Source organism: Abramis brama (assembly GCF_963993115.1).
Source record: "Abramis brama genome assembly, chromosome: 4".
Taxonomy (NCBI): Eukaryota; Metazoa; Chordata; class Actinopteri; order Cypriniformes; family Leuciscidae; genus Abramis; species Abramis brama.
In genome coordinates, this window is record NC_139966.1 from 58,995,738 (window position 1) to 59,017,923 (window position 22,186).

The 22,186-nt window shown below is 45.7% G+C and overlaps 2 protein-coding genes across 2 annotated transcripts in view; both read left to right on the top strand.

Annotated features, from left to right (window-relative positions):
- The first annotated feature begins 491 nt into the window (after nucleotides 1-491).
- Nucleotides 492-15,595, top strand: LOC311080972 (uncharacterized protein). The gene is made up of 9 exons (XM_084111288.1): nucleotides 492-606; nucleotides 1,294-1,493; nucleotides 9,246-9,341; nucleotides 9,658-9,753; nucleotides 9,855-9,965; nucleotides 10,517-10,643; nucleotides 11,963-12,560; nucleotides 12,849-12,880; nucleotides 13,356-15,595. The coding sequence occupies exons 1-9, from the start codon at nucleotides 570-572 to the stop codon at nucleotides 14,678-14,680; spliced, it is 2,622 nt and encodes an 873-aa protein (XP_083967414.1). The 5' UTR covers nucleotides 492-569; the 3' UTR covers nucleotides 14,681-15,595.
- A 5,400-nt stretch (nucleotides 15,596-20,995) lies between these two features.
- The window catches only part of prr5b (proline rich 5b (renal)), a 23,429-nt gene continuing 22,238 nt past the window's right edge, over nucleotides 20,996-22,186 (top strand). Inside the window, exon 1 of the mRNA XM_084111041.1 lies at nucleotides 20,996-21,221. The gene's annotated coding sequence lies outside the window, so the exon portion shown is untranslated. The remainder of the gene's footprint in view (nucleotides 21,222-22,186) is intronic.

Sequence of the window (22,186 nt, forward strand, 5' to 3'; positions counted from 1 at the left end):
GTTTATATAAAACACATTTCATTTTATTTTTCATTAATACAGTGTTAACAGAGCAAATGTGTTTGAAGTCCAGTGCATGTAAGGCAGTGGGAGAAATATATGTAATACTATCGTTTCGCCACTAGATGCCAGTATAGCCGTATAAATAAATAAATGTAAGAAAAGAAACAGAGGATTCTCTTCACACACAAAAACACACTAATACTAATGTGTGTTGTTTACACGCATATCATGTGAGCCACACAGACACACACACACACACACACACACACACACATATATATTCTTAGGCGTTATATATATACTCCTTTTTCTTCATCTTTTATTTATTTATATTATTATATAACAACTTTGTTGCCCACGGAATTCTTTACAATTAAAAAAGAGGATAAGAAAATATATAAAACCTCATCTTCTTCTCATTTTCATTATTACTAATATTCATATTGATTTTAAAAGACTCTTGCGCGGTTTTGTCGCATCGCGGCGCTTTTATTTTAAGTATTTCAGACCGGATGTGACGTCACGCACGGAGCCTAACTCACTGTAAAGCTTCAACAACATTCCCTATGGACGAAGAAAACTGCGCTGAAATCACAAACACAGGTAAATAAATCACAATTATCTGATTTTACTGAAACTAAAGGTCAGAGTTCAGGGCCGTGATGAGTCATCATTCAAACTGCGGCAGAATTATATTCAGAAGCAGCGCGTGCAGTTTCACTGACGGATCATTAAAGCGGATCATTGTTGCGCTCATCAGCGCAGACCGTGTGTGTGTGTGTGTGTGTGTGTGTGTGTGTGTGTGTGTGTGTGTGTGTGTGTGTGAGTGAGTGAGTGAGTGAGTGAGTGAGTGAGTGAGTGAGTGTGTGTGTGTGTGTTTGTGTTTGTGTTATACTTGCAGGGAGTCACGTGACATAAAAAACGTTTGTTTGTCTATTAAAATCTCAACTGCTATTTCTTCTACATTGTCCTTTTTGTAATCTTGGACCTGAAACTTTCTTTGTTCTGTAACTGTATTACAGAACTGGAGACTTTTGTAAGCAGATTTCAGTGACTTCTGATACATTTTACAACTTAACTGCAATAGATGATTCTGTGATCCTCTTCTGGCTCTCCCGTAATTGAAGTTTTAACACTGTGTGTGTCTGACTCTGAATGTGTGTGTGTGTGTGTGTGTGTGTCTGATTCTGAATGTGTGTGACTGACTGACGACTGTGTGTGTGTGTGTGTGTGTGTGTGTGTGTGTGTGCCTGATTCTGAATGTGTGTGACTGTGTGTGTGTGTCCACAGGCGGGCTCCCCCTGGCGTCTCTGCGTTTGCTGGTTCCTCCTCTACACCTCATGTCTGCCTTCATGTGGCAGGTGCTGCAGCAGAAGAGCCTGGTGCATTATGGGAAGCTGGAGGAGTTTGTGTCGATGGTGACGGAGACGCTGCCGGAGGTGCTGGGATACAGGCGGAGAACACAGCTGATGCTGGGCCTGAGAGCGCGGGTCAGTATGTCACACAATGTGTGTGTGTGTGTGACTGTGTGTCTGACTGTGACTGTGTGTCTGACTGTGTGTCTGACTGTGTGTCTGACTGTGTGTCTGACTGTGTGTCTGACTGTGTGTCTGACTGTGACTGTGTGTGTGTGACTGTGTGTGTGTGACTGTGTGTGTGTGACTGTGTGTGTCTGACTGTGTGTCTGACTGTGTCTGACTGTGACTGTGTGTCTGACTGTGTGTCTGACTGTGACTGTGTCTCTGACTGTGTGTCTGACTGTGTCTGACTGTGACTGTGAGTCTTACTGTGACTGTGTCTGACTGTGTGTGTGACTGTGAGTCTTACTATAACTGTGTGACTGTGTGTGTGACTGTGAGTCTTACTGTGACTGTGTGTCTGACTGTGTGTGTGTGACTGTGAGTCTGACTGTGACTGTCTCTGACTGTGTGTCTGACTGTGTGTCTGACTGTGTGTCTGACTGTGTGTCTGACTGTTTGTCTGACTGTGTGTCTGACTGTGTGTCTGACTGTGTGTCTGACTGTGTGTCTGACTGTGTGTCTGACTGTGTGTCTGACTGTGTGTCTGACTGTGACTGTGTCTCTGACTGTGTGTGTGACTGTGTCTGACTGTGACTGTGAGTCTGACTGTGACTGTGTGTCTGACTGTGTGTGTGACTGAGTTTGACTGTGTATGTGTGTCTGACTGTGTGTGTGATTGTGAGTCTGACTGTGTATGTGTGTCTGACTGTGTGTGTGACTGAGTCTTACTGTGACTGTGTGACTGTGTGTGTGACTGTGAGTCTGACTGTGTATGTGTGTCTGACTGTGTGTGTGTGTGTGTGTGACTGAGTCTTACTGTGACTGTGTGTGTGTGTGTGTGTGTGTGTGTGACTGTGAGTCTGACTGTGACTGTGTGTCTGACTGTGTGTCTGACTGTGTGTCTGACTGTGTGTCTGACTGTGTGTCTGACTGTGTCTCTGACTGTGTGTGTGACTGTGTGTCTGACTGTGTGTGTGACTGTGTGTGTGACTGTGTGTGTGACTGTGTCTCTGACTGTGTGTGTGACTGTGTGTGTGACTGTGTGTGTGACTGTGTGTCTGACTGTGTGTCTGACTGTGACTGTGTCTCTGACTGTGTGTGTGACTGTGTCTGACTGTGACTGTGAGTCTTACTGTGACTGTGTCTGACTGTGTGTGTGTGTGTGACTGAGTTTGACTGTGTATGTGTGTCTGACTGTGTGTGTGACTGTGAGTCTGACTGTGTATGTGTGTCTGACTGTGTGTGACTGAGTCTTACTGTGACTGTGTGTGACTGTGAGTCTGACTGTGTATGTGTGTCTGACTGTGTGTGTGTGTGTGTGTGTGTGTGTGACTGAGTCTGACTGTGACTGTGTGTCTGACTGTGACTGTCTGACTGTGTCTCTGACTGTGTGTGTGACTGTGAGTCTTACTGTGACTGTGTCTGACTGTGTGTGTGACTGTGAGTCTGACTGTATATGTGTGTCTGACTGTGTGTGTGACTGAGTATTACTGTGACTGTGTCTGACTGTGTGTGTGACTGTGAGTCTGACTGTGTATGTGTGTCTGATTGTGAGTCTGTGTATGTGTGTCTGACTGTGTGTGACTGAGTCTTACTGTGACTGTGTCTGACTGTGTGTGTGTCTGACTGTGTGTGTGTCTGACTGTGTGTGTGTGTCTGACTGTGTCTCTGACTGTGTCTCTGACTGTGTCTCTGACTGTGTCTCTGACTGTGTCTCTGACTGTGTGTGTGACTGTGTGTGGGACTGTGTCTGACTGTGACTGTGTCTCTGACTGTGAGTCTTACTGTGACTGTGTCTGACTGTGTGTGTGTGACTGTGAGTCTGACTGTGACTGTGTGTGTGACTGTGTCTGACTGTGTGTGTGACTGAGTCTGACTGTGTCTGACTGTGACTGTGTCTGACTGTGTGTGTGACTGTGAGTCTGACTGTGTATGTGTGTGACTGAGTCTTACTGTGACTGTGTGTCTGACTGTGTGTGTGTGTGTGTGTGTGTGTGTGTGTGTGTGTGTGACTGTGAGTCTGACTGTGACTGTCTCTGACTGTGTGTCTGACTGTGTGTCTGACTGTTTGTCTGACTGTGTGTGTGACTGTCTGACTGTGTGTCTGACTGTGTGTCTGACTGTGTGTCTGACTGTGTGTCTGACTGTGTGTCTGACTGTGACTGTGTCTCTGACTGTGAGTCTTACTGTGACTGTGTCTGACTGTGTGTGTGTGACTGTGAGTCTGACTGTGACTGTGTGTCTGACTGTGACTGTGTCTGACTGTGTGTGTGACTGAGTCTGACTGTGTCTGACTGTGACTGTGTCTGACTGTGTGTGTGACTGTGAGTCTGACTGTGTATGTGTGTGACTGAGTCTTACTGTGACTGTGTGTCTGACTGTGTGTGTGTGTGTGTGTGTGTGTGTGTGACTGTGACTGTGAGTCTGACTGTGACTGTCTCTGACTGTGTGTCTGACTGTGTGTCTGACTGTGTGTCTGACTGTGTGTCTGACTGTGTGTCTGACTGTGTGTCTGACTGTGACTGTGTCTCTGACTGTGTGTGTGACTGTGTCTGACTGTGACTGTGAGTCTGACTGTGACTGTGTGTCTGACTGTGTGTGTGACTGAGTTTGACTGTGTATGTGTGTCTGACTGTGTGTGTGATTGTGAGTCTGACTGTGTATGTGTGTCTGACTGTGTGTGTGACTGAGTCTTACTGTGACTGTGTGACTGTGTGTGTGACTGTGAGTCTGACTGTGTATGTGTGTCTGACTGTGTGTGTGTGTGACTGAGTCTTACTGTGACTGTGTGTGTGTGTGTGTGTGTGTGTGTGACTGTGAGTCTGACTGTGACTGTGTGTCTGACTGTGTGTCTGACTGTGTCTCTGACTGTGTGTGTGACTGTGTCTCTGACTGTGTCTCTGACTGTGTGTGTGACTGTGTGTGTGACTGTGTGTCTGACTGTGTCTCTGACTGTGTGTGTGACTGTGTGTGTGACTGTGTGTGTGACTGTGTCTGACTGTGTGTCTGACTGTGTGTCTGACTGTGTGTCTGACTGTGACTGTGTCTCTGACTGTGTGTGTGACTGTGTCTGACTGTGACTGTGAGTCTTACTGTGACTGTGTCTGACTGTGTGTGTGTGTGTGTGTGACTGAGTTTGACTGTGTATGTGTGTCTGACTGTGTGTGTGACTGTGAGTCTGACTGTGTATGTGTCTGACTGTGTGTGTGACTGAGTCTTACTGTGACTGTGTGTGTGACTGTGAGTCTGACTGTGTATGTGTGTCTGACTGTGTGTGTGTGTGTGTGTGTGTGTGTGTGTGTGACTGAGTCTGACTGTGACTGTGTGTCTGACTGTGACTGTCTGACTGTGTCTCTGACTGTGTGTGTGACTGTGAGTCTTACTGTGACTGTGTCTGACTGTGTGTGTGACTGTGAGTCTGACTGTATATGTGTGTCTGACTGTGTGTGTGACTGTGAGTCTGACTGTGTATGTGTGTCTGATTGTGAGTCTGTGTATGTGTGTCTGACTGTGTGTCTGACTGTGTGTCTGACTGTGTGTCTGACTGTGTGTCTGACTGTGTCTCTGACTGTGTGTGTGACTGTGTGTGGGACTGTGTCTGACTGTGACTGTGTCTCTGACTGTGAGTCTTACTGTGACTGTGTCTGACTGTGTGTGTGTGACTGTGAGTATGACTGTGACTGTGTGTCTGACTGTGACTGTGTCTGACTGTGTGTGTGACTGAGTCTGACTGTGTCTGACTGTGACTGTGTCTGACTGTGTGTGTGACTGTGAGTCTGACTGTGTATGTGTGTGACTGAGTCTTACTGTGACTGTGTGTCTGACTGTGTGTGTGTGACTGTGAGTCTGACTGTGACTGTGTGTCTGACTGTGACTGTCTGACTGTGTCTCTGACTGTGTGTGTGACTGAGTCTGACTGTGTGTGTGACTGTGAGTCTGACTGTATATGTGTGTCTGACTGTGTGTGTGACTGTGAGTCTGACTGTGTATGTGTGTGACTGAGTCTTACTGTGACTGTGTGTCTGACTGTGTGTGTGTGTGACTGTGAGTCTGACTGTGACTGTGTGTCTGACTGTGACTGTCTGACTGTGTCTCTGACTGTGTGTGTGACTGAGTCTGACTGTGTGTGTGACTGTGAGTCTGACTGTATATGTGTGTGTGACTGTGAGTCTGACTGTGTATGTGTGTCTGATTGTGAGTCTGTGTGTCTGACTGTGTGTTTGACTGAGTCTGACTGTGACTGTGTGTGTGTGTGACTGAGTCTTACTGTGACTGTGTGTCTGACTGTGTGTGTGTGACTGAGTCTGACTGTGTATGTGTGTCTGACTGTGTGTGTGACTGTGAGTCTTACTGTGACTGTGTCTGACTGTGTGTGTGTGTGTGTGTGTGTGTGTGAGTGTGACTGTGAGTCTGACTGTGACTGTCTCTGACTGTGTGTGTGTGTGTGTGTGTGAGACTGTGAGTCTGACTGTGACTGTCTCTGACTGTGTGTGTGTGTGTGTGTGTGTGTGTGACTGAGTGTGACTGTGTGTGACTGTGAGTCTTACTGTGACTGTGTCTGACTGTGTGTGTGTGTGTGTGTGTGTGTGTGTGTGACTGTGAGTCTGACTGTGCATGTGTGTCTGACTGTGTGTGTGTGATGTGAGTCTTACTGTGACTGTGTGTCTGACTGTGTGTGTGTGTGTGTGACTGAGTCTGACTGTGTATGTGTGTCTGACTGTGTGTGTGATGTGAGTCTTACTGTGACTGTGTGTCTGACTGTGTGTCTGACTGTGTCTGACTGTGTGTCTGACTGTGTGTGTGACTGTGTGTGACTGAGTCTTACTGTGACTGTGTGTCTGACTGTGAGTCTGACTGTGTATGTGTGTCTGACTGTGTCTCTGACTGTGACTGTGTGTGTGACTGTGTGTGTGACTGTGAGTCTGACTGAGTCTGACTGTGACTGTGAGTCTGACTGTGACTGTGTCTGACTGTGACTGTGTCTGACTGTGACTGTGTCTGACTGTGACTGTGTCTGACTGTGTGTGTGACTGTGAGTCTGACTGTGACTGTGTGTCTGACTGTGTGTGTGTGTGTGTGTGTGTGTGTGTGTGTGTGTGTGACTGTGTGTGTGACTGTGAGTCTGACTGTGAGTCTGACTGTGACTGTGAGTCTGACTGTGACTGTGTCTGACTGTGACTGTGTCTGACTGTGTGTGTGACTGTGAGTCTGACTGTGACTGTGTGTCTGACTGTGTGTGTGTGTGACTGCAGGGTTTTTCCTGGGTCAAAATTGGTCTTCGGTGGTGGCTGACCGACATGGTCATCCACACACAGCAAAGAGTACCCTAGTACCCACATGATCCGCAAGCCCAATATTGACAATAAATGTTAAATTTAAAATAAATACAAAGAAACAGTTTGTGATTTTTTTTGCTTATCCTATTTATTCCTGAAAAAACGATCACTGTCAGGCTACTGTGGATTATTAAGGCTAAATTTTACTAAACACTCTTGCTAAATGAGGTAAGCACACTTACTTTCTCATTTCAGATGTGTATGTTCTTCTAAGTAATGATTAGGGGTGTAACGGTTCACAAAATTCATGGTTCGGTTCGATACGATACACTTGTGTCACGGTTCAGTACGGTTTGATACAGCAAAAAGAAAGAAATGCCAGAGAAATTTCCTTGATTTAATTTTTTTTATTCTTTTTTTTTTTTTTTTATTAAAACTAACATCATAAAGTATGATTTTTTTTTTTTTTACTTTGAGCAATTCTGGAGCTATAATTGACTCTTCTTAGGAGCATATAAAACAAAACAGCTCCTTGGAAAAAATGAAATTTAATATTGTAGTAGTTATAAACAAAGGTTTATTTTAGTTCAGATTAACATTTGAGGGCAGCAATTGTATTCATAATGTCAAAATAAAACCGACGTAATGTTACTTGAAGGCATTATAGCCTACTATTCCTGCCAAACTTCCATGGTTGCAGTTACTACAGTAAATCCATGGTGAATGTTGCTGATCTGTGGACACTGGATAGTTCATTCATGGCACAATGTTTCTCCTGGTTTCCACGTCAGCGATATTTGATCTGTTAATAACGGAGAAATGTGAATGTTTCTCACTAGATCTCGCAGCGATGTTATTACTTCTGTGGCGAATTAAAATGCTTTCTTTACTGGATCTCTTATTAGCGCTGTGTAGTAACAATGTCGGTTGATCAAGATCGGCTCGCGCTGCTTTGGTTCAAACCATAGACTGTAAAAAATAGGTTCAAACTGATAAACGGTCCTTTTTTCCGCAGTTTCGTTCCGCTTGCATTAGGCTACGTTTGCCATTTGATGTTGGGCAATGTTGTGGTCGTGCCGGTGTCATGAGCGCGCTTGCCACGCGCAACGCTTGAAATAACGAAATTTTGGTCGGCAGGAAAAAAAGTCCAACGAACCGTTCGGTTTGAAAATGCGTACCGAAAACCGAAACGAAAGCCTCGTACCGAACGGTTCAATACGAATACGTGTATCGTTACACCCCTAGTAATGATTTGTTATACACCGATTCACATGTGCGGAATGCTTGTCACAAGTTGTAAGAGAAGATAAGGCAACTTTTTTTTTGACTGCAATTCACACCCAGCGCTAATTCAGCAAAAATATTCTCCGAATGCACCACGTGAAACATGGATTCGGTCTTCCGACCTTTAGGATAAGTTGATTTTGATGTGAGGGAGAGAGCCAGAACTGAAGACGGAGAGTGCGCGCGCGGGGGTGGGGCGCTGTGATCGTTCTCTCCGTCACTCCGTCAGTAGCCTGCTTCACTCACAAAACCCAATTACAGATCAAATAAGGCTTTGGCGGGACAAAAAATCGTTTTGGCGGCCGCCAAAAAATTTTCAATGTAGGAAAAACCCTGGACTGAGTCTGACTGTGTATGTGTGTGTCTGACTGTGTGATGTGAGTCTTACTGTGACTGTGTCTCTGACTGTGTGTGTGACTGTGTGTCTGACTGTGTGTGACTGTGTGTCTGACTGTGTGTGACTGAGTCTTACTGTGACTGTGTGTCTGACTGTGTGTGTGTGTGTGTGTGTGTGTGTGTGTGTGTGTGTGTGACTGTGAGTCTGACTGTGTGTGTGTGTGTGTGTGACTGTGTCTGACTGTGTGTGACTGTGAGTCTTACTGTGACTGTGTGTCTGACTGTGTGTGTGTGTGTGTGTGTGTGTGTGTGTGACTGTGACTGTGACTGTGTGTCTGACTGTGTGTGACTGAGTCTTACTGTGACTGTGTGTGTGTGACTGAGTCTGACTGTGTATGTGTGTCTGACTGTGTGTGTGACTGAGTCTTACTGTGACTGTGTGTCTGACTGTGTGTGTGTGACTGTGAGTCTGACTGTGTATGTGTGTCTGACTGTGTCTCTGACTGTGACTGTGTGTGTGACTGTGTGTGTGACTGTGTGTGTGACTGTGAGTCTGACTGTGACTGTGAGTCTGACTGTGACTGTGTGTCTGACTGTGTGTGTGACTGTGAGTCTGACTGTGACTGTGTGTCTGACTGTGTGTGTGACTGAGTCTGACTCTGTGTCTAACTGTGACTGTGTCTGACTGTGTGTGTGTGTGTGTGTGTGTGTGTGTCTCTGACTGTGAGTGTGACTGTGTCTCTGAATTTGTGTCTGACTGTGTTTCTCACTGTGTGTGTTACTGTATGTCTGACTGTGACTGTGACTGTGTGTTGTTGTGTTGTAGATGGTTCTGGAGTTGTGTCGCGGTCCGGTGGATCTCAGGAACATTCAGGCTCATCTGGACAAACTCCATCTTCCAGACGTGGCGCCTGGACAGCCGGTACAAGACTAACCTTATATACTATACACTAACCCTATACACTAACCTTATATACTATACACTAACTGTAACCCTGTAGAGGAAGTGCATGTGGATTCAGTTCAGGCAGTATTTAACTGTATTATTACACTGAAGTCGAGTCAGCTTTATACAGTACAGATCATTTCAAAGCAGCTTCACAGTAATAAACAGAATCAGTGAAGCAAACTTCATCAGATAAGAGACGAATTCTTCTGTAAAGATTCTACTGTTATTATTCAGTTGATGTTTTCTCTCATCTGATCAGTAATAATGGTGTTTTGTGGTTTGTGTTCAGGCTCCTGATGCTGATTTGAGAACCTGCGTCACTAATTTCAAAGCTTTGGTTCTGGCGCTGCTGAAAGACCCGGTTGAGAAAGCTTATTTCTTCCAGGTTAGACACACATCAGGTTAATCCTTCACTGATCTCTGCTTGTGTGTGTGTGAGTGTGTGTGTGTGTGTGTGTGAACATCCTGTCTGTGTCTCTCACACAGGAAGTGTTTCCTGTGGAATACGGCGCTGGGTTCGACACGGCGCTGAAGGAAGTGATGTGGGATCTGCTCTCCAGCCTGGAGAAACTGCTTCCTGTGCCAGACTTGAAGAAGGTGCAGACTCTTTCACAGATACTACTATAACCAGATATTAAATCTTGTGAAAAGCTTTCAAACATATTTTAAAGTCGGCATGGGGAAGTTAGGGAAGTTACACTCGTCTTTTCTCCTCTGTTGTGTCGTATATCCGAGCAAAACGCTTCAGGAACAAAAACACATGTGGGCGGGGCTTGATTGTGTCTGTGTGGAATTGATTGGATGGTTGTGGTTTGCTATTGGCTGATCTCATGTGAGTGACAGGTTGCCCCGCCCACATCATCAGAGAAGAGAAGAGACGCTGCAAGAGGAACTTATTCTGATTCAAGATTATTAACACTAATGATGATGTGCACCAATAAATCATCTAGAATAAACACTGCAACTACTGTATAATTGTCCATTGTGTTTTCACTGTGACTTTAAACACTTTCCACCCCAAACTGAACCTGTGTTGTGCGTTCGGCTCAAACTAACAGACTGTGATTTGGTTTGGTGCCACAGAAATGACACACCGAACCTTTGTGTTCATTCTCTCTCTCTCTGTCTCTCTGTCTCTCTGCACTCAGACAGTGTCGTGGCTCTCTCCTGCCCCCGCTGGCCTGGAGGACTGCATGCGCACCAACCCGAGCGACCTGCGCCTCCTCCTGCAGCAGCACCGGCTCTTCAGCACAGACACACACAGCTGGCAGACAGGCAAACACACTTCTGTTTTATTTGTGCTTTAGTCATATGTACAAGAGTTATATTCATAGTTTTAAGATGAATGTGCAATAGAGCCATTTCGTCTTTATAGCACTTTATTTTTAACGCCGGGACTCGATCTGTCACTTGAATTCATTAGTTTCCAGGTGTTTTAGCTGGACAAACACAGTCCGTTAAGCTGCTTAATGTTGCAAACTTAGTTTATTATCGTAATCATAAACTTACCGGTTTGTATCACAGAAAGATTTACTGTTCACTGCAGTTTGTTTTATAATGTATTAGTAAACTCTGAAATGAACAGTAAGATGAATAAATGCTTTATTTAAAGTATTTTTCATGTAATGTAATGAAAGGAATGGAAGCTCAAGTCTTGTGAGCAGTGTTGGGCATTTTACTTTAAAGAAGTAATTAGTTATAGTTACTAGTTATTTCACACAAGTTAGTAACTGAGTTACATCATTATAAAAGTAACTTATTACTATTGTTTCTTTAAAAATAAATAAATAAAATGTGTCAAATAACTTGGATGCCCCCAATATTAAATATGTTTAATAAATGAAATAGACACTAAATAGAATAAATTATTATAATAAAACATTGTACAGTAATCTACACTATTTTAATGTTGCTGTGGGACAATGTGAGAGACATTCAATTCAATATATTATTATTACTAATAGTGCAACAATAAAACACAATAGATGGTTTAGAACTTTTAATATTTATTGCACAGACCACAACTGGCCAACAAACAAGGCTAAAAATAAATTATGCTCCTTAAGAAATGTACCAAAAATAAATAATAATAATAATAAAATATAATATTTTTGGGTTTTATTTTTATAACCTACAGAGGACGTCATCATCAGACGTTATTCACCCGAATGTGTTCACAACCGGTCAAACAAAGATGTTTCCTGGCAACGTTCCCTGCAGGTTATTTTTAGATTTTAGTTTTATAGCCATGTAAACTAATTAAAACGTTGCAGATGATACCAATAATCTACAGAGGTCATTCTAATGCTGAATGTGTCATTTATTTATAAACAAACTGTGTAACGCTCGGGCATCTCTCTCACGTGCTCGCGGCGTTTGCCTCATAAACACACACACACACACACACACACGTTGCAGGTCCTATGGCTGAGAGAGTGAGCTCAAGTAATGCCGCGTTTTATTGTCAGTAACGGTAACAGCGTTGTAACGGGGGAAACAGTCATTCGTTTGATTACTCGTTACTGAAGAAAGTATTCCCATCACTGGTTGTGAGTGTGTGTGTGTGTGTGTGTGTGTATTGTGTTCTCTCTCAGGCGCTGCTCCTCGCTCCTCCGGCGACTGCATCATGTCTTCGCTCTCAGTCCCTCCGTCGGCTCGGGCGGATCTGGCCTCGGATCAGGTGCTGTTCGTCCAGCCCGACTCCATCATCATCACCGACTACACCGAGGTGGAGCTGAGCAGCCATGAGGAGGAGCAGAAGATGGAGGAGGTGGAGCTGAGCAGCCATGAGGAGGAGCAGAAGATGGAGGAGGTGGAGCTGAGCAGCCATGAGGAGGAGCAGAAGATGGAGGAGGTGGAGCTGCTGGAGGACGAGCCTTCCCCGAGTGAAGACCCTCCTGTGGGACCGGGTGAAGATCCCGAGCTCCTCCCTGACGCTCCACACGAGGCCCGAGCCGAGCCCTCCACGCCTGACCAACCCATCCAGCCGGACCCCGAGGACCAGACACGCACGCCTGACGCAGGAAGTGACATCATAACACCGCAGGAAGCCACGGCGCCCGTGTCAGACGTTACCCAGAAACCCCCGGTGCGGAGAGGGCGAGGAAGGCCGAGGAAAACTACAGAGTCCACGGACGTGAAAACACCGGAACGACCCGCATCCGTCGAACCGGAGAGCCGCGCGGAGGAGCGGTGAGTGACGTGCAGATGATGGAGACTCAAACCCTCACACAAACATTTTTTTCAAGATATTCTAGCATATTTTCAGCAACACTTGATCCACTAATACTAACACTTTATTTTCTCTTCTCATCTATTCTATATCTATGAAACATTATTTTTTTTAATGTGTAAGACTAAACTGGGAAGGGTCACAGCACTTGCATATTGTTGTCCTACTGTTAGTTTCACTGCTTCTGTTGTTCTCCTCATTTGGAGCGTCTGCTACATGATTAAATGTAAATATTTTTTTCGTTTCAGGAGTGCCCTCACGCCACATGGAGACTGTAAAGGTGAGAGAGTTGTGCTTTCACTAGTTTAAAATGATTTACCGCTAGAGCTACTAGTGAAGAACGACAACAATCATTCAAGAACACGACCAGATCGCTGTGATAAATCAATGTTTAACCTGATTTTAACAAAAAATCTCTTTAGCGGGACTGTTATTAGCACAAATTTTAGTAATCATCATAAATGGGGCTTCATTCGAAAGCTACCCTAAAACCTCTTCCCTTTCTATCAACTTCAAATGTAGAACCCAACTTGATTAGATGTAGCCAATCACAGACAATCTGATGAGCGCGTGAACACAATGGCCAACACAGGAACACAGGGCTAACCCTTCCGCTCAACAGCGCTCAAAGCCTCACAGTTTTTAAATTTCAGGACCGACTTGGTACCGAAGTCGGCACTTTCGACAACACTAGAGTGCAGCTTTAACTCTGAGTCCATCACAATGTCAGTATTTCTCTCTGATGTTTCTCACAGACGCCTCTGACGCTCCAGAAGCTTCCAGCGGCCCGTCCCGCCCACGGAGAACCAGCAGAACCGAGCCGGCGGCCGCCGACAACCCTCGCGCTCGTCACGCGTGCTCCACCTGCGGGCGCAAGTTCACGCGGCGCTCAGACGTGCAGCGGCACCAGCTAACACACACCGGCGAGCGCCCGTTCCATTGCGCGCAGTGCCAGAAGACCTTCCAGCACGCCTGGGACTTGACCAAACACTGTCGCAAGATCCACGGCGAGGCTAGCTTCACCTGCCGCGAGTGCCAGAGCACCTTCGCTAACCTGCGCGAGCTAACGGCGCACCACAAGAGGAGCCACGCGGGCGAGCCGCCGCACTACTGCTCCATCTGCGGAGACGCTAGCGCTAATCCCGCCGCGCTCGCTATGCACCGGCGGAGCCACAGCGCCACACACACCTACCGCTGCGAGCAGTGCGGCGAGGGCTTCGACACACTGATCCTGAGATCCGCTCACCGGCAGAGCCACCGCAGACGCTGCCAGTTCAAGTGCCCGCAGTGCGAGAAAACCTTCACGCGGCGTAGCGACGTGAGGCGGCACCAGCTAACACACACCGGCGAGCGCCCGCATCAGTGTTCTCTCTGCGGGAAACGCTTCGGGCTTCGCTCTGGGCTTCAGAAACACATGAGCACACACACTGGCGAGCGCCCGTTTGTGTGTCCGCACTGTAGCAAGAGCTTCACGCAGGTCTCGATCCTGCGGCGTCACGAGCGCATGCACACGGGCGAGAGACCTTACCTGTGCTCGCACTGCGGCAAACGCTTTCTCTCGCTCGGCGAGCTCATCAAACACGACAAGACGCACGCCGACGCGCGCCCGCACGCCTGCCCGCAGTGTAGCAAAGCCTTCAAGTTCAAGCGTTCGCTTCAGGAGCATCTGCTAGCGCACAGTGGCGCACGCCCATTCCCCTGCCGCTACTGTGGGAAGATGTTCGCTAAGGCCTTTGCACTGACCCGACACCACCTGATCCACACGGGCGAGCGGCCCTACGCCTGCACACACTGCGAGCGCACGTTCCTCACCGGCGCCGAGCTAGCGCTACACGAGCGCACACACACCGGCGAGAGGCCGTTCCCCTGCACCGCGTGCCCGCGCCGGTTCCGTAGCTCGTCGGAGTTAGCACGACACCGACGCACACACTCCGACCAGCGGCCCTACGCCTGCGGATACTGTCCCAAAGCCTTCGCTAGCGCCGCTAAACTCAAGAACCACACCAGGGTCCACACGCGTGAGAGCAAACCCAGACGCCCCGCCGCGAAGCTAGCCGAGGTCAACGTCATTCTGTCGTAGATTCAACTCTGATCATTGTGGATGAAGGATTTTCTACAGCAGGGTTGCGTTTGTCTTCAGATCAAACACAGACACAAGTTCTGTCATCATTTGCTCTTCCTCGTGTCGTTCAAACCCATGAGACGTTCATCTTCAGAACAAATGAAGATGTTTTTATCGAATCAGAGATTTCTGTCCCTCCAGTGAGTGTGTGTTCAGCCTAAACTCTTTATAAAGAGATGCTGAAATAAACCCTTTAATCAAAGGCTTCTGAAGAGACCCCTTCACTTTATATCATCAGCTGATTTACTTTAGGCTTTTATTCACTGATAAACACACAGAGCATCAAACATGGGAAACTCAATGCTTGTTCATGTTCCCTGATCAGTGTTTATGATTTCAGGTTTTAATATTGAAACATCAGCCGTACAGAAACATCTACCCAGATAATAAATACATGCATAACTAAAAATGCATAAATTGATGCATGTAAATGTAAAAGCTCATGTCAGTATCCTCAGAGGTGATTGAGTCAGAAGTCATTAGATGTCTCTGTAGTTTCTTCAGTGCTCTGGAAACACGGACGGCAGCAGAAAGTGTGAATGAAAGGAAGGAAATGAACTGTGTTTTGCAGAACAATATTAACACTGTTCTCCATCTTCAGACCGGGGAGTCGATCTCTCTGCTTAACCCTTCATTTACCAACAACCTGCTTTGTGACTTGTTTATTAAAATCTGAAAAATACATTTTAAAGTCTTTAAGTTCCTTTCTTCTTGCACATGTACTGAGCCCTGTGAAGGAGGAGGTTCACGCTCGTCCTCTGCGTGAACGCGCCGCTTCTGTTCTCGGTCCGCGAGCTCAGTCTCTGGCGCTGGTCTGTCACGTGGAGCCGCTGCACAGAAACCATGAATAAACGCCTCAGAAACACAGGCCGTCGTCATGACAACCTCTTTTGTCTTTGTTCTCTATGCAGAAGAGATGCGATGAGCAATGGGAGATCTGTGTGTGTGTGTGTGTGTGTGTGTGTGTGTTTGTGTGTGTGTGTGTCTCTCTCTGTGTGTGTGTCTCTCTCTCTCTCTGTCTGTGTCTCTCTCTCTCTCTCTCTCTCTCTCTCTCTCTCTCTGTGTGTGTGTGTGTGTCTCTCACTCTCTCTTTGTGTGTGTGTATGTCTGTCAAGTTTCAAGATTCAAATAGCTTTATTGGCATGGTGAAAGAAATCTTATCTTTAAAAATCTTCAAATTTTAGAAATCTTAAAATTAATAACACTATACAATATGAATAAAATAATATTAATAATAAAAATAAAACTTAATAAAAGTGTCTCTAGGCATATAGTGAGTGTGTTGGTAGTTCTGTCCTGGCTAGTCTGTGGTTTAGGGTTAGGGTGGTAAAGTTTACACATTTACCACGGTAGTTATTAGGGTCAAATCTGTCTCCGTTTTTATGGATTGGAGTAATGAGACCTTTGTTCCAGACGTTGGGGAATAAACCTAAACTCAGGATGATGTTGAAGAGCTTGAGAATGGCTAATTTGAATCTGTGGTCTGTGTATTTAATCATTTCATTTCGGATGCCATCGATACCACAGGCTTTTTGTGATTTCAGGGTTTGTATTGTGTCCAAGAGTTCTGCTAGTGTCTGGAGAGTCCAAGGCGTTCGGCTAGAGTCTGGAGAGTCCGAGGCGTTCGGCTAGAGTCCGGAAAGTCCGAGGCGTTCGGCTAGAGTCCGGAAAGTCCGAGGCGTTCTGCTAGTGTCTGGAGAGTCCGAGGCGTTCTGCTAGAGTCTGGAGAGTCCGAGGCGTTCTGCTGGTGTCAGGAGAGTCCGAGGCGTTCGGCTGGAGTCCGGAGAGTCCGAGGCGTTCGGCTGGTGTCCGGAGAGTCCGAGGCGTTCGGCTGGAGTCCGGAGAGTCCGAGGCGTTCGGCTGGTGTCCGGAGAGTCCGAGGCGTTCGGCTAGTGTCCGGAGAGTCCGAGGCGTTCGGCTGGAGTCCGGAGAGTCCGAGGCGTTCGGCTGGTGTCCGGAGAGTCCGAGGCGTTCGGCTGGAGTCCGGAGAGTCCGAGGCGTTCGGCTAGTGTCTGGAGAGTCCGAGGCGTTCTGCTGGTGTCAGGAGAGTCCGAGGCGTTTGGCTAGTGTCTGGAGAGTCCGAGGCGTTCTGCTGGTGTCAGGAGAGTCCGAGGCGTTCGGCTGGAGTCTGGAGAGTCCGAGGCGTTCGGCTGGAGTCCGGAGAGTCCGAGGCGTTCGGCTGGTGTCCGGAGAGTCCGAGGCGTTCGGCTAGTGTCCGGAGAGTCCGAGGCGTTCTGCTGGTGTCAGGAGAGTCCGAGGCGTTCGGCTGGAGTCTGGAGAGTCCGAGGCGTTCGGCTGGAGTCCGGAGAGTCCGAGGCGTTCGGCTGGTGTCCGGAGAGTCCGAGGCGTTCGGCTAGTGTCAGGAGAGTCCGAGGCGTTCGGCTGGAGTCTGGAGAGTCCGAGGCGTTCTGCTAGTGTTTCTGGAGAGTCCGAGGCGTTCGGCTAGAGTCCGGAGAGTCCGAGGCGTTCGGCTGGTGTCAGGAGAGTCCGAGGCGTTCGGCTGGAGTCCGGAGAGTCCGAGGCGTTCTGCTGGAGTCCGGAGAGTCCGAGGCGTTCGGCTGGAGTCCGGAGAGTCCGAGGCGTTCGGCTAGTGTCTGGAGAGTCCGAGGCGTTCGGCTAATCTTTGATGGTTTCTTCTAAAACCCTTAGTTTGTCATTCAGGGCATTTTGTTCCTGATTTGTGTTTATTTCACTAAAGAGGTTGGAGAAGCGGTTTATCCAAACATCTCCACTCTGGATGGTAAGATTAGTTTAGTGTGTTCCAGTGTTTAGAAGTGTTTGGATTGGAGTTGACTTTGTGTTTTGTTCTTTTTTCTTTCTTAAAGTATTCCTGTATTGTTTAAGTTTTTTGTGATAGAGATGATGGATGTTCAGCATCTCTGTGTGTGTGTGTGTGTTTCTGTCTTCTGTTCACACTGACTCTGATCCTCAGGGTCAAGAGAGTGTGTGTGTGTGTGTGTCTGTGTGTGTGTGTGTTTCTGTCTTCTGTTCACACTGACTCTGATCCTCAGGGTCAAGAGAGAGTGTGTGTGTGTGTGTGTCTGTGTGTGTGTGTTTCTGTCTGCTGTTCACACTGACTCTGATCCTCAGGGTCAAGAGTGTGTGTGTGTGTGTGTGTGTGTGTGTGTGTGTGTGTGTGTGTGTGTGTGTGTGTGTGTTTCTGTCTTCTGTTCACACTGACTCTGATCCTCAGGGTCAAGAGAGTGTGTGTGTGTGTGTGTGTGTGTCTGTGTGTGTGTTTCTGTCTTCTGTTCACACTGACTCTGATCCTCATGGTCAAGAGAGTGTGTGTTTCTTCAGAGCTTGTACAGTAGATACGCTGTGGGTTGTTTAAGGTTTGAGGATTGTGTTTTGGAAACAGACACCAGCAGAAAGTATCAGTAAGACGGAAATCAAATAAGATTCGAAGAACATACTAAAAGCTTTCTCTGACTCTAACATTCAAGTCAAGTCACCTTTATTTATACAGTGTGTTTCAAATCAGCTTTACAGAGACAACAGGAGAATAATGCAACAAAGTTTGTTGCTAGAATAAAATAGTGTCACAGTCCAGCTTGAGTTCGTTCAGTGATGGTTCATTTCTGTTGTAAAAAAGTTTTTAATTTAGTTCATTTATATATACAGTGAGGAAAATAAGTATTTGAACACCCTGCTATTTTGCAAGTTCTCCCACTTGGAAATCATGGAGGGGTCTGAAATTGTCATCGTAGGTGCATGTCCACTGTGAGAGACATAATCTAAAAAAAAAAAATCCAGAAATCACAATATATGATTTTTTAACTATTTATTTGTATGATACAGCTGCAAATAAGTATTTGAACACCTGTCTATCAGCTAGAATTCTGACCCTCGAAGACCTGTTAGTCTGCCTTTAAAATGTTCACCTCCACTCCATTTATTATCCTAAATTAGATGCACCTGTTTGAGGTCGTTAGCTGCATAAAGACACCTGTCCACCCCATACAATCAGTAAGAATCCAACTACTAACATGGCCAAGACCAAAGAGCTGTCCAAAGACACTAGAGACAAAATTGTACACCTCCACAAGGCTGGAAAGGGCTATGGGGAAATTGCCTAGCAGCTTGGTGAAAAAAGGTCCACTGTTGGAGCAATCATTAGAAAATGGAAGAAGCTAAACATGACTGTCAATCTCCCTCGGACTGGGGCTCCATGCAAGATCTCACCTCGTGGGGTCTCAATGATCCTAAGAAAGGTGAGAAATCAGCCCAGAACTACACGGGAGGAGCTGGTCAATGACTTGAAAAGAGCTGGGACCACCGTTTCCAAGGTTACTGTTGGTAATACACTAAGACGTCATGGTTTGAAATCATGCATGGCACGGAAGGTTCCCCTGCTTAAACCAGCACATGTCAAGGCCCGTCTTAAGTTTGCCAGTGACCATTTGGATGATCCAGAGGAGTCATGGGAGAAAGTCATGTGGTCAGATGAGACCAAAATAGAACTTTTTGGTCATAATTCCACTAACCGTGTTTGGAGGAAGAAGAATGATGAGTACCATCCCAAGAACACCATCCCTACTGTGAAGCATGGGGGTGGTAGCATCATGCTTTGGGGGTGTTTTTCTGCACATGGGACAGGGCGACTGCACTGTATTAAGGAGAGGATGACCGGGGCCATGTATTGCGAGATTTTGGGGAACAACCTCCTTCCCTCAGTTAGAGCATTGAAGATGGGTCGAGGCTGGGTCTTCCAACATGACAATGACCCGAAGCACACAGCCAGGATAACCAAGGAGTGGCTCTGTAAGAAGCATATCAAGGTTCTGGCGTGGCCTAGCCAGTCTCCAGACCTAAACCCAATAGAGAATCTTTGGAGGGAGCTCAAACTCCGTGTTTCTCAGCGACAGCCCAGAAACCTGACTGATCTAGAGAAGATCTGTGTGGAGGAGTGGGCCAAAATCCCTCCTGCAGTGTGTGCAAACCTGGTGAAAAACTACAGGAAACGTTTGACCTCTGTAATTGCAAACAAAGGCTACTGTACCAAATATTAACATTGATTTTCTCAGGTGTTCAAATACTTATTTGCAGCTGTGTCATACAAATAAATAGTTAAAAAATCATACATTGTGATTTCTGGATTTTTTTTTTTTTAGATTATGTCTCTCACAGTGGACATGCACCTACGATGACAATTTCAGACCCCTCCATGATTTCTAAGTGGGAGAACTTGCAAAATAGCAGGGTGTTCAAATACTTATTTTCCTCACTGTATATACAGTTTATGCTTCCGATGCTTGTGTGAAACTCAGCCCAGGTTAGTGTGTGTGAACCGGTTTACTGATGCGAGTGAGACGTGTAATGGTTGTGACGGGTTTGTTTGGGTTAGAATTAGAACAGAAGCAGAGACACTTCAAGGCCGACGGAAGACGAACACCGGCAGCAAAACATGCTTTATTTGGGATTTCAGATTAACAACACGACACTGCTGTGTGTGTGAGTGAGTGAGTGAGTGAGTGTGTGTGTGTGTGTGTGTGTGTGTGAGAGAGAGAGAGAGTGTGTGTGTGTGTCACAACAGACCTGTATCTACAGTGTGTTTGTGTTGAATCTGTTCTTTCTCCTGAACCCACACACATACACACACACACACACACACACTGTTTACAGCTAAACATGTTTAAGTGTGTTCTTCAGAAACAGCAGACATCCGTCTGTTATTTGATGCACATTTATTGGTATTTCTCATTATAATAAATTAAGACCCTTATGTCATATTTAATTGCAAATAATGACATTAAAGACATGTATATTACAGTATATTACAGCACTACTGTACTCATGGCAGCATTTTGTCATCAGACCTTTACAGTGGCCACAAAATGTGTTTACTAACCCAGGCTTGATCCAGAATCAGGCAGATCAGCTCATAATAATAATAACTCTATATTGATTATGTGCGCGAGAGAGGGTTATACATAGTGTTCAGATAAATACATTTGATCAGTTCTTGCATGGGATTCAAACCCTTATACACTGTTTGCGTTACAGGAACGCGTTGTTTTGATTGATTAGAAGTCACTTCACTTGTACATATTTTGAAAATATTATTATTTATCCGTCTAAACAGTAGATGTATTAATAATCAAATTTGTCGCTTTTTTATCATTTATCAGATTGTCGATTGCAATCATATTTTCCTATTGTGCAAAACAAAATCTTGTGTAGGTTAAAAAAAGAGTTGGATAAAATAATTGGTCGTTTTAATTAAATATCTTGCAAATCCGTTCCGCCGGACTCGCGCTTCCCTCGTGCACACGCTCAGATGTGCGCGCGCGCGGCAGAGGGAGACGGACGCGAAATGCGAGACACGAATTAAACATCGATAAACTCGATTAAATTCAATTAAACTAAAACTTAAAATAATTTATGTCATGTTAATATAAGACACACAAAGAGAAGTAAACAAAAACTCGACCAAACTAAACCCTGAAGTAAAGAAACGCAGAGATTTACCTCACATCTTCTGCTGAGGAGAGAAACGGTGAGTTTATTCACATTTTAAACTTGACGTAGTGAATTATCAGTGTTTTTTATTATATTTTATTATTTTCCACTCTTATTGTGTTGATTGTGTTTGTCTTTATGTCCTTGAGAGTTTGACACACCTGCAGCTGCAGGTGATTCGAGTTAATCAGTGATAGAAATGAATAAAACTCACTGTTAATGAGTCTTTCGCGCGCTCTGTGTGGATTCAGAGTCAGGGAATATGGAAAATATTAAACTATTAAATCAATTCAGCTGAAGGAAGTCTAGAATCGACCCACAGTTCTGAGATCAGTGACATCCACAGTGCAAAGTCCTCTATAGAGGTGTGTGTGTGTGTGTGAGTGAGTGAGAGAGAGAGAGAGTGTGAGTATCTGTGAGTGTGTGTGTGAGAGATGGTGTGAGTGTGTGTGTGTCACATTGTCTGGGTTTTAATTCATGGTTCTGGCAGCATGTTGGTGAATGTGTGTGTAGTAACTTGAGGTGTTTTGTGCTTTGATCCATTCATGTTTATGATCATTTCTGTGCAGCTCAGTCATAAACGTGTTATGATCTCCGGTCAGCAAGTCTCTTCTAGGCTCGTGTACTGAAGCCCATTTCTGCCACATAAGAAAAATTAATCATGCTTTGGGAAATCGAAATTATGAAATAGTAAGGTATTCCCTCAAAATTAGGGAAAAAGTTACAATTTAGACTTGGTATGTCAAATTTTTATTTTTTTTCATAATTATGACATTAGTATGTCATCATTTCTGTTTATGTCATATTAATGATTCACGAAAGCATGGGCTGCGTCTGAACTCACACACTCCCAGTAAAACTCCCGGATGATGAACTTCTATAGTGAGATTCTGAAGTGCGCATATGATGGACACTTTACTATCCCATGATGCCTCGGGAGAGGATTTGAGATCACATGATAATGACATCATGAGTACGTCCAATTACATTCATACTGTATAG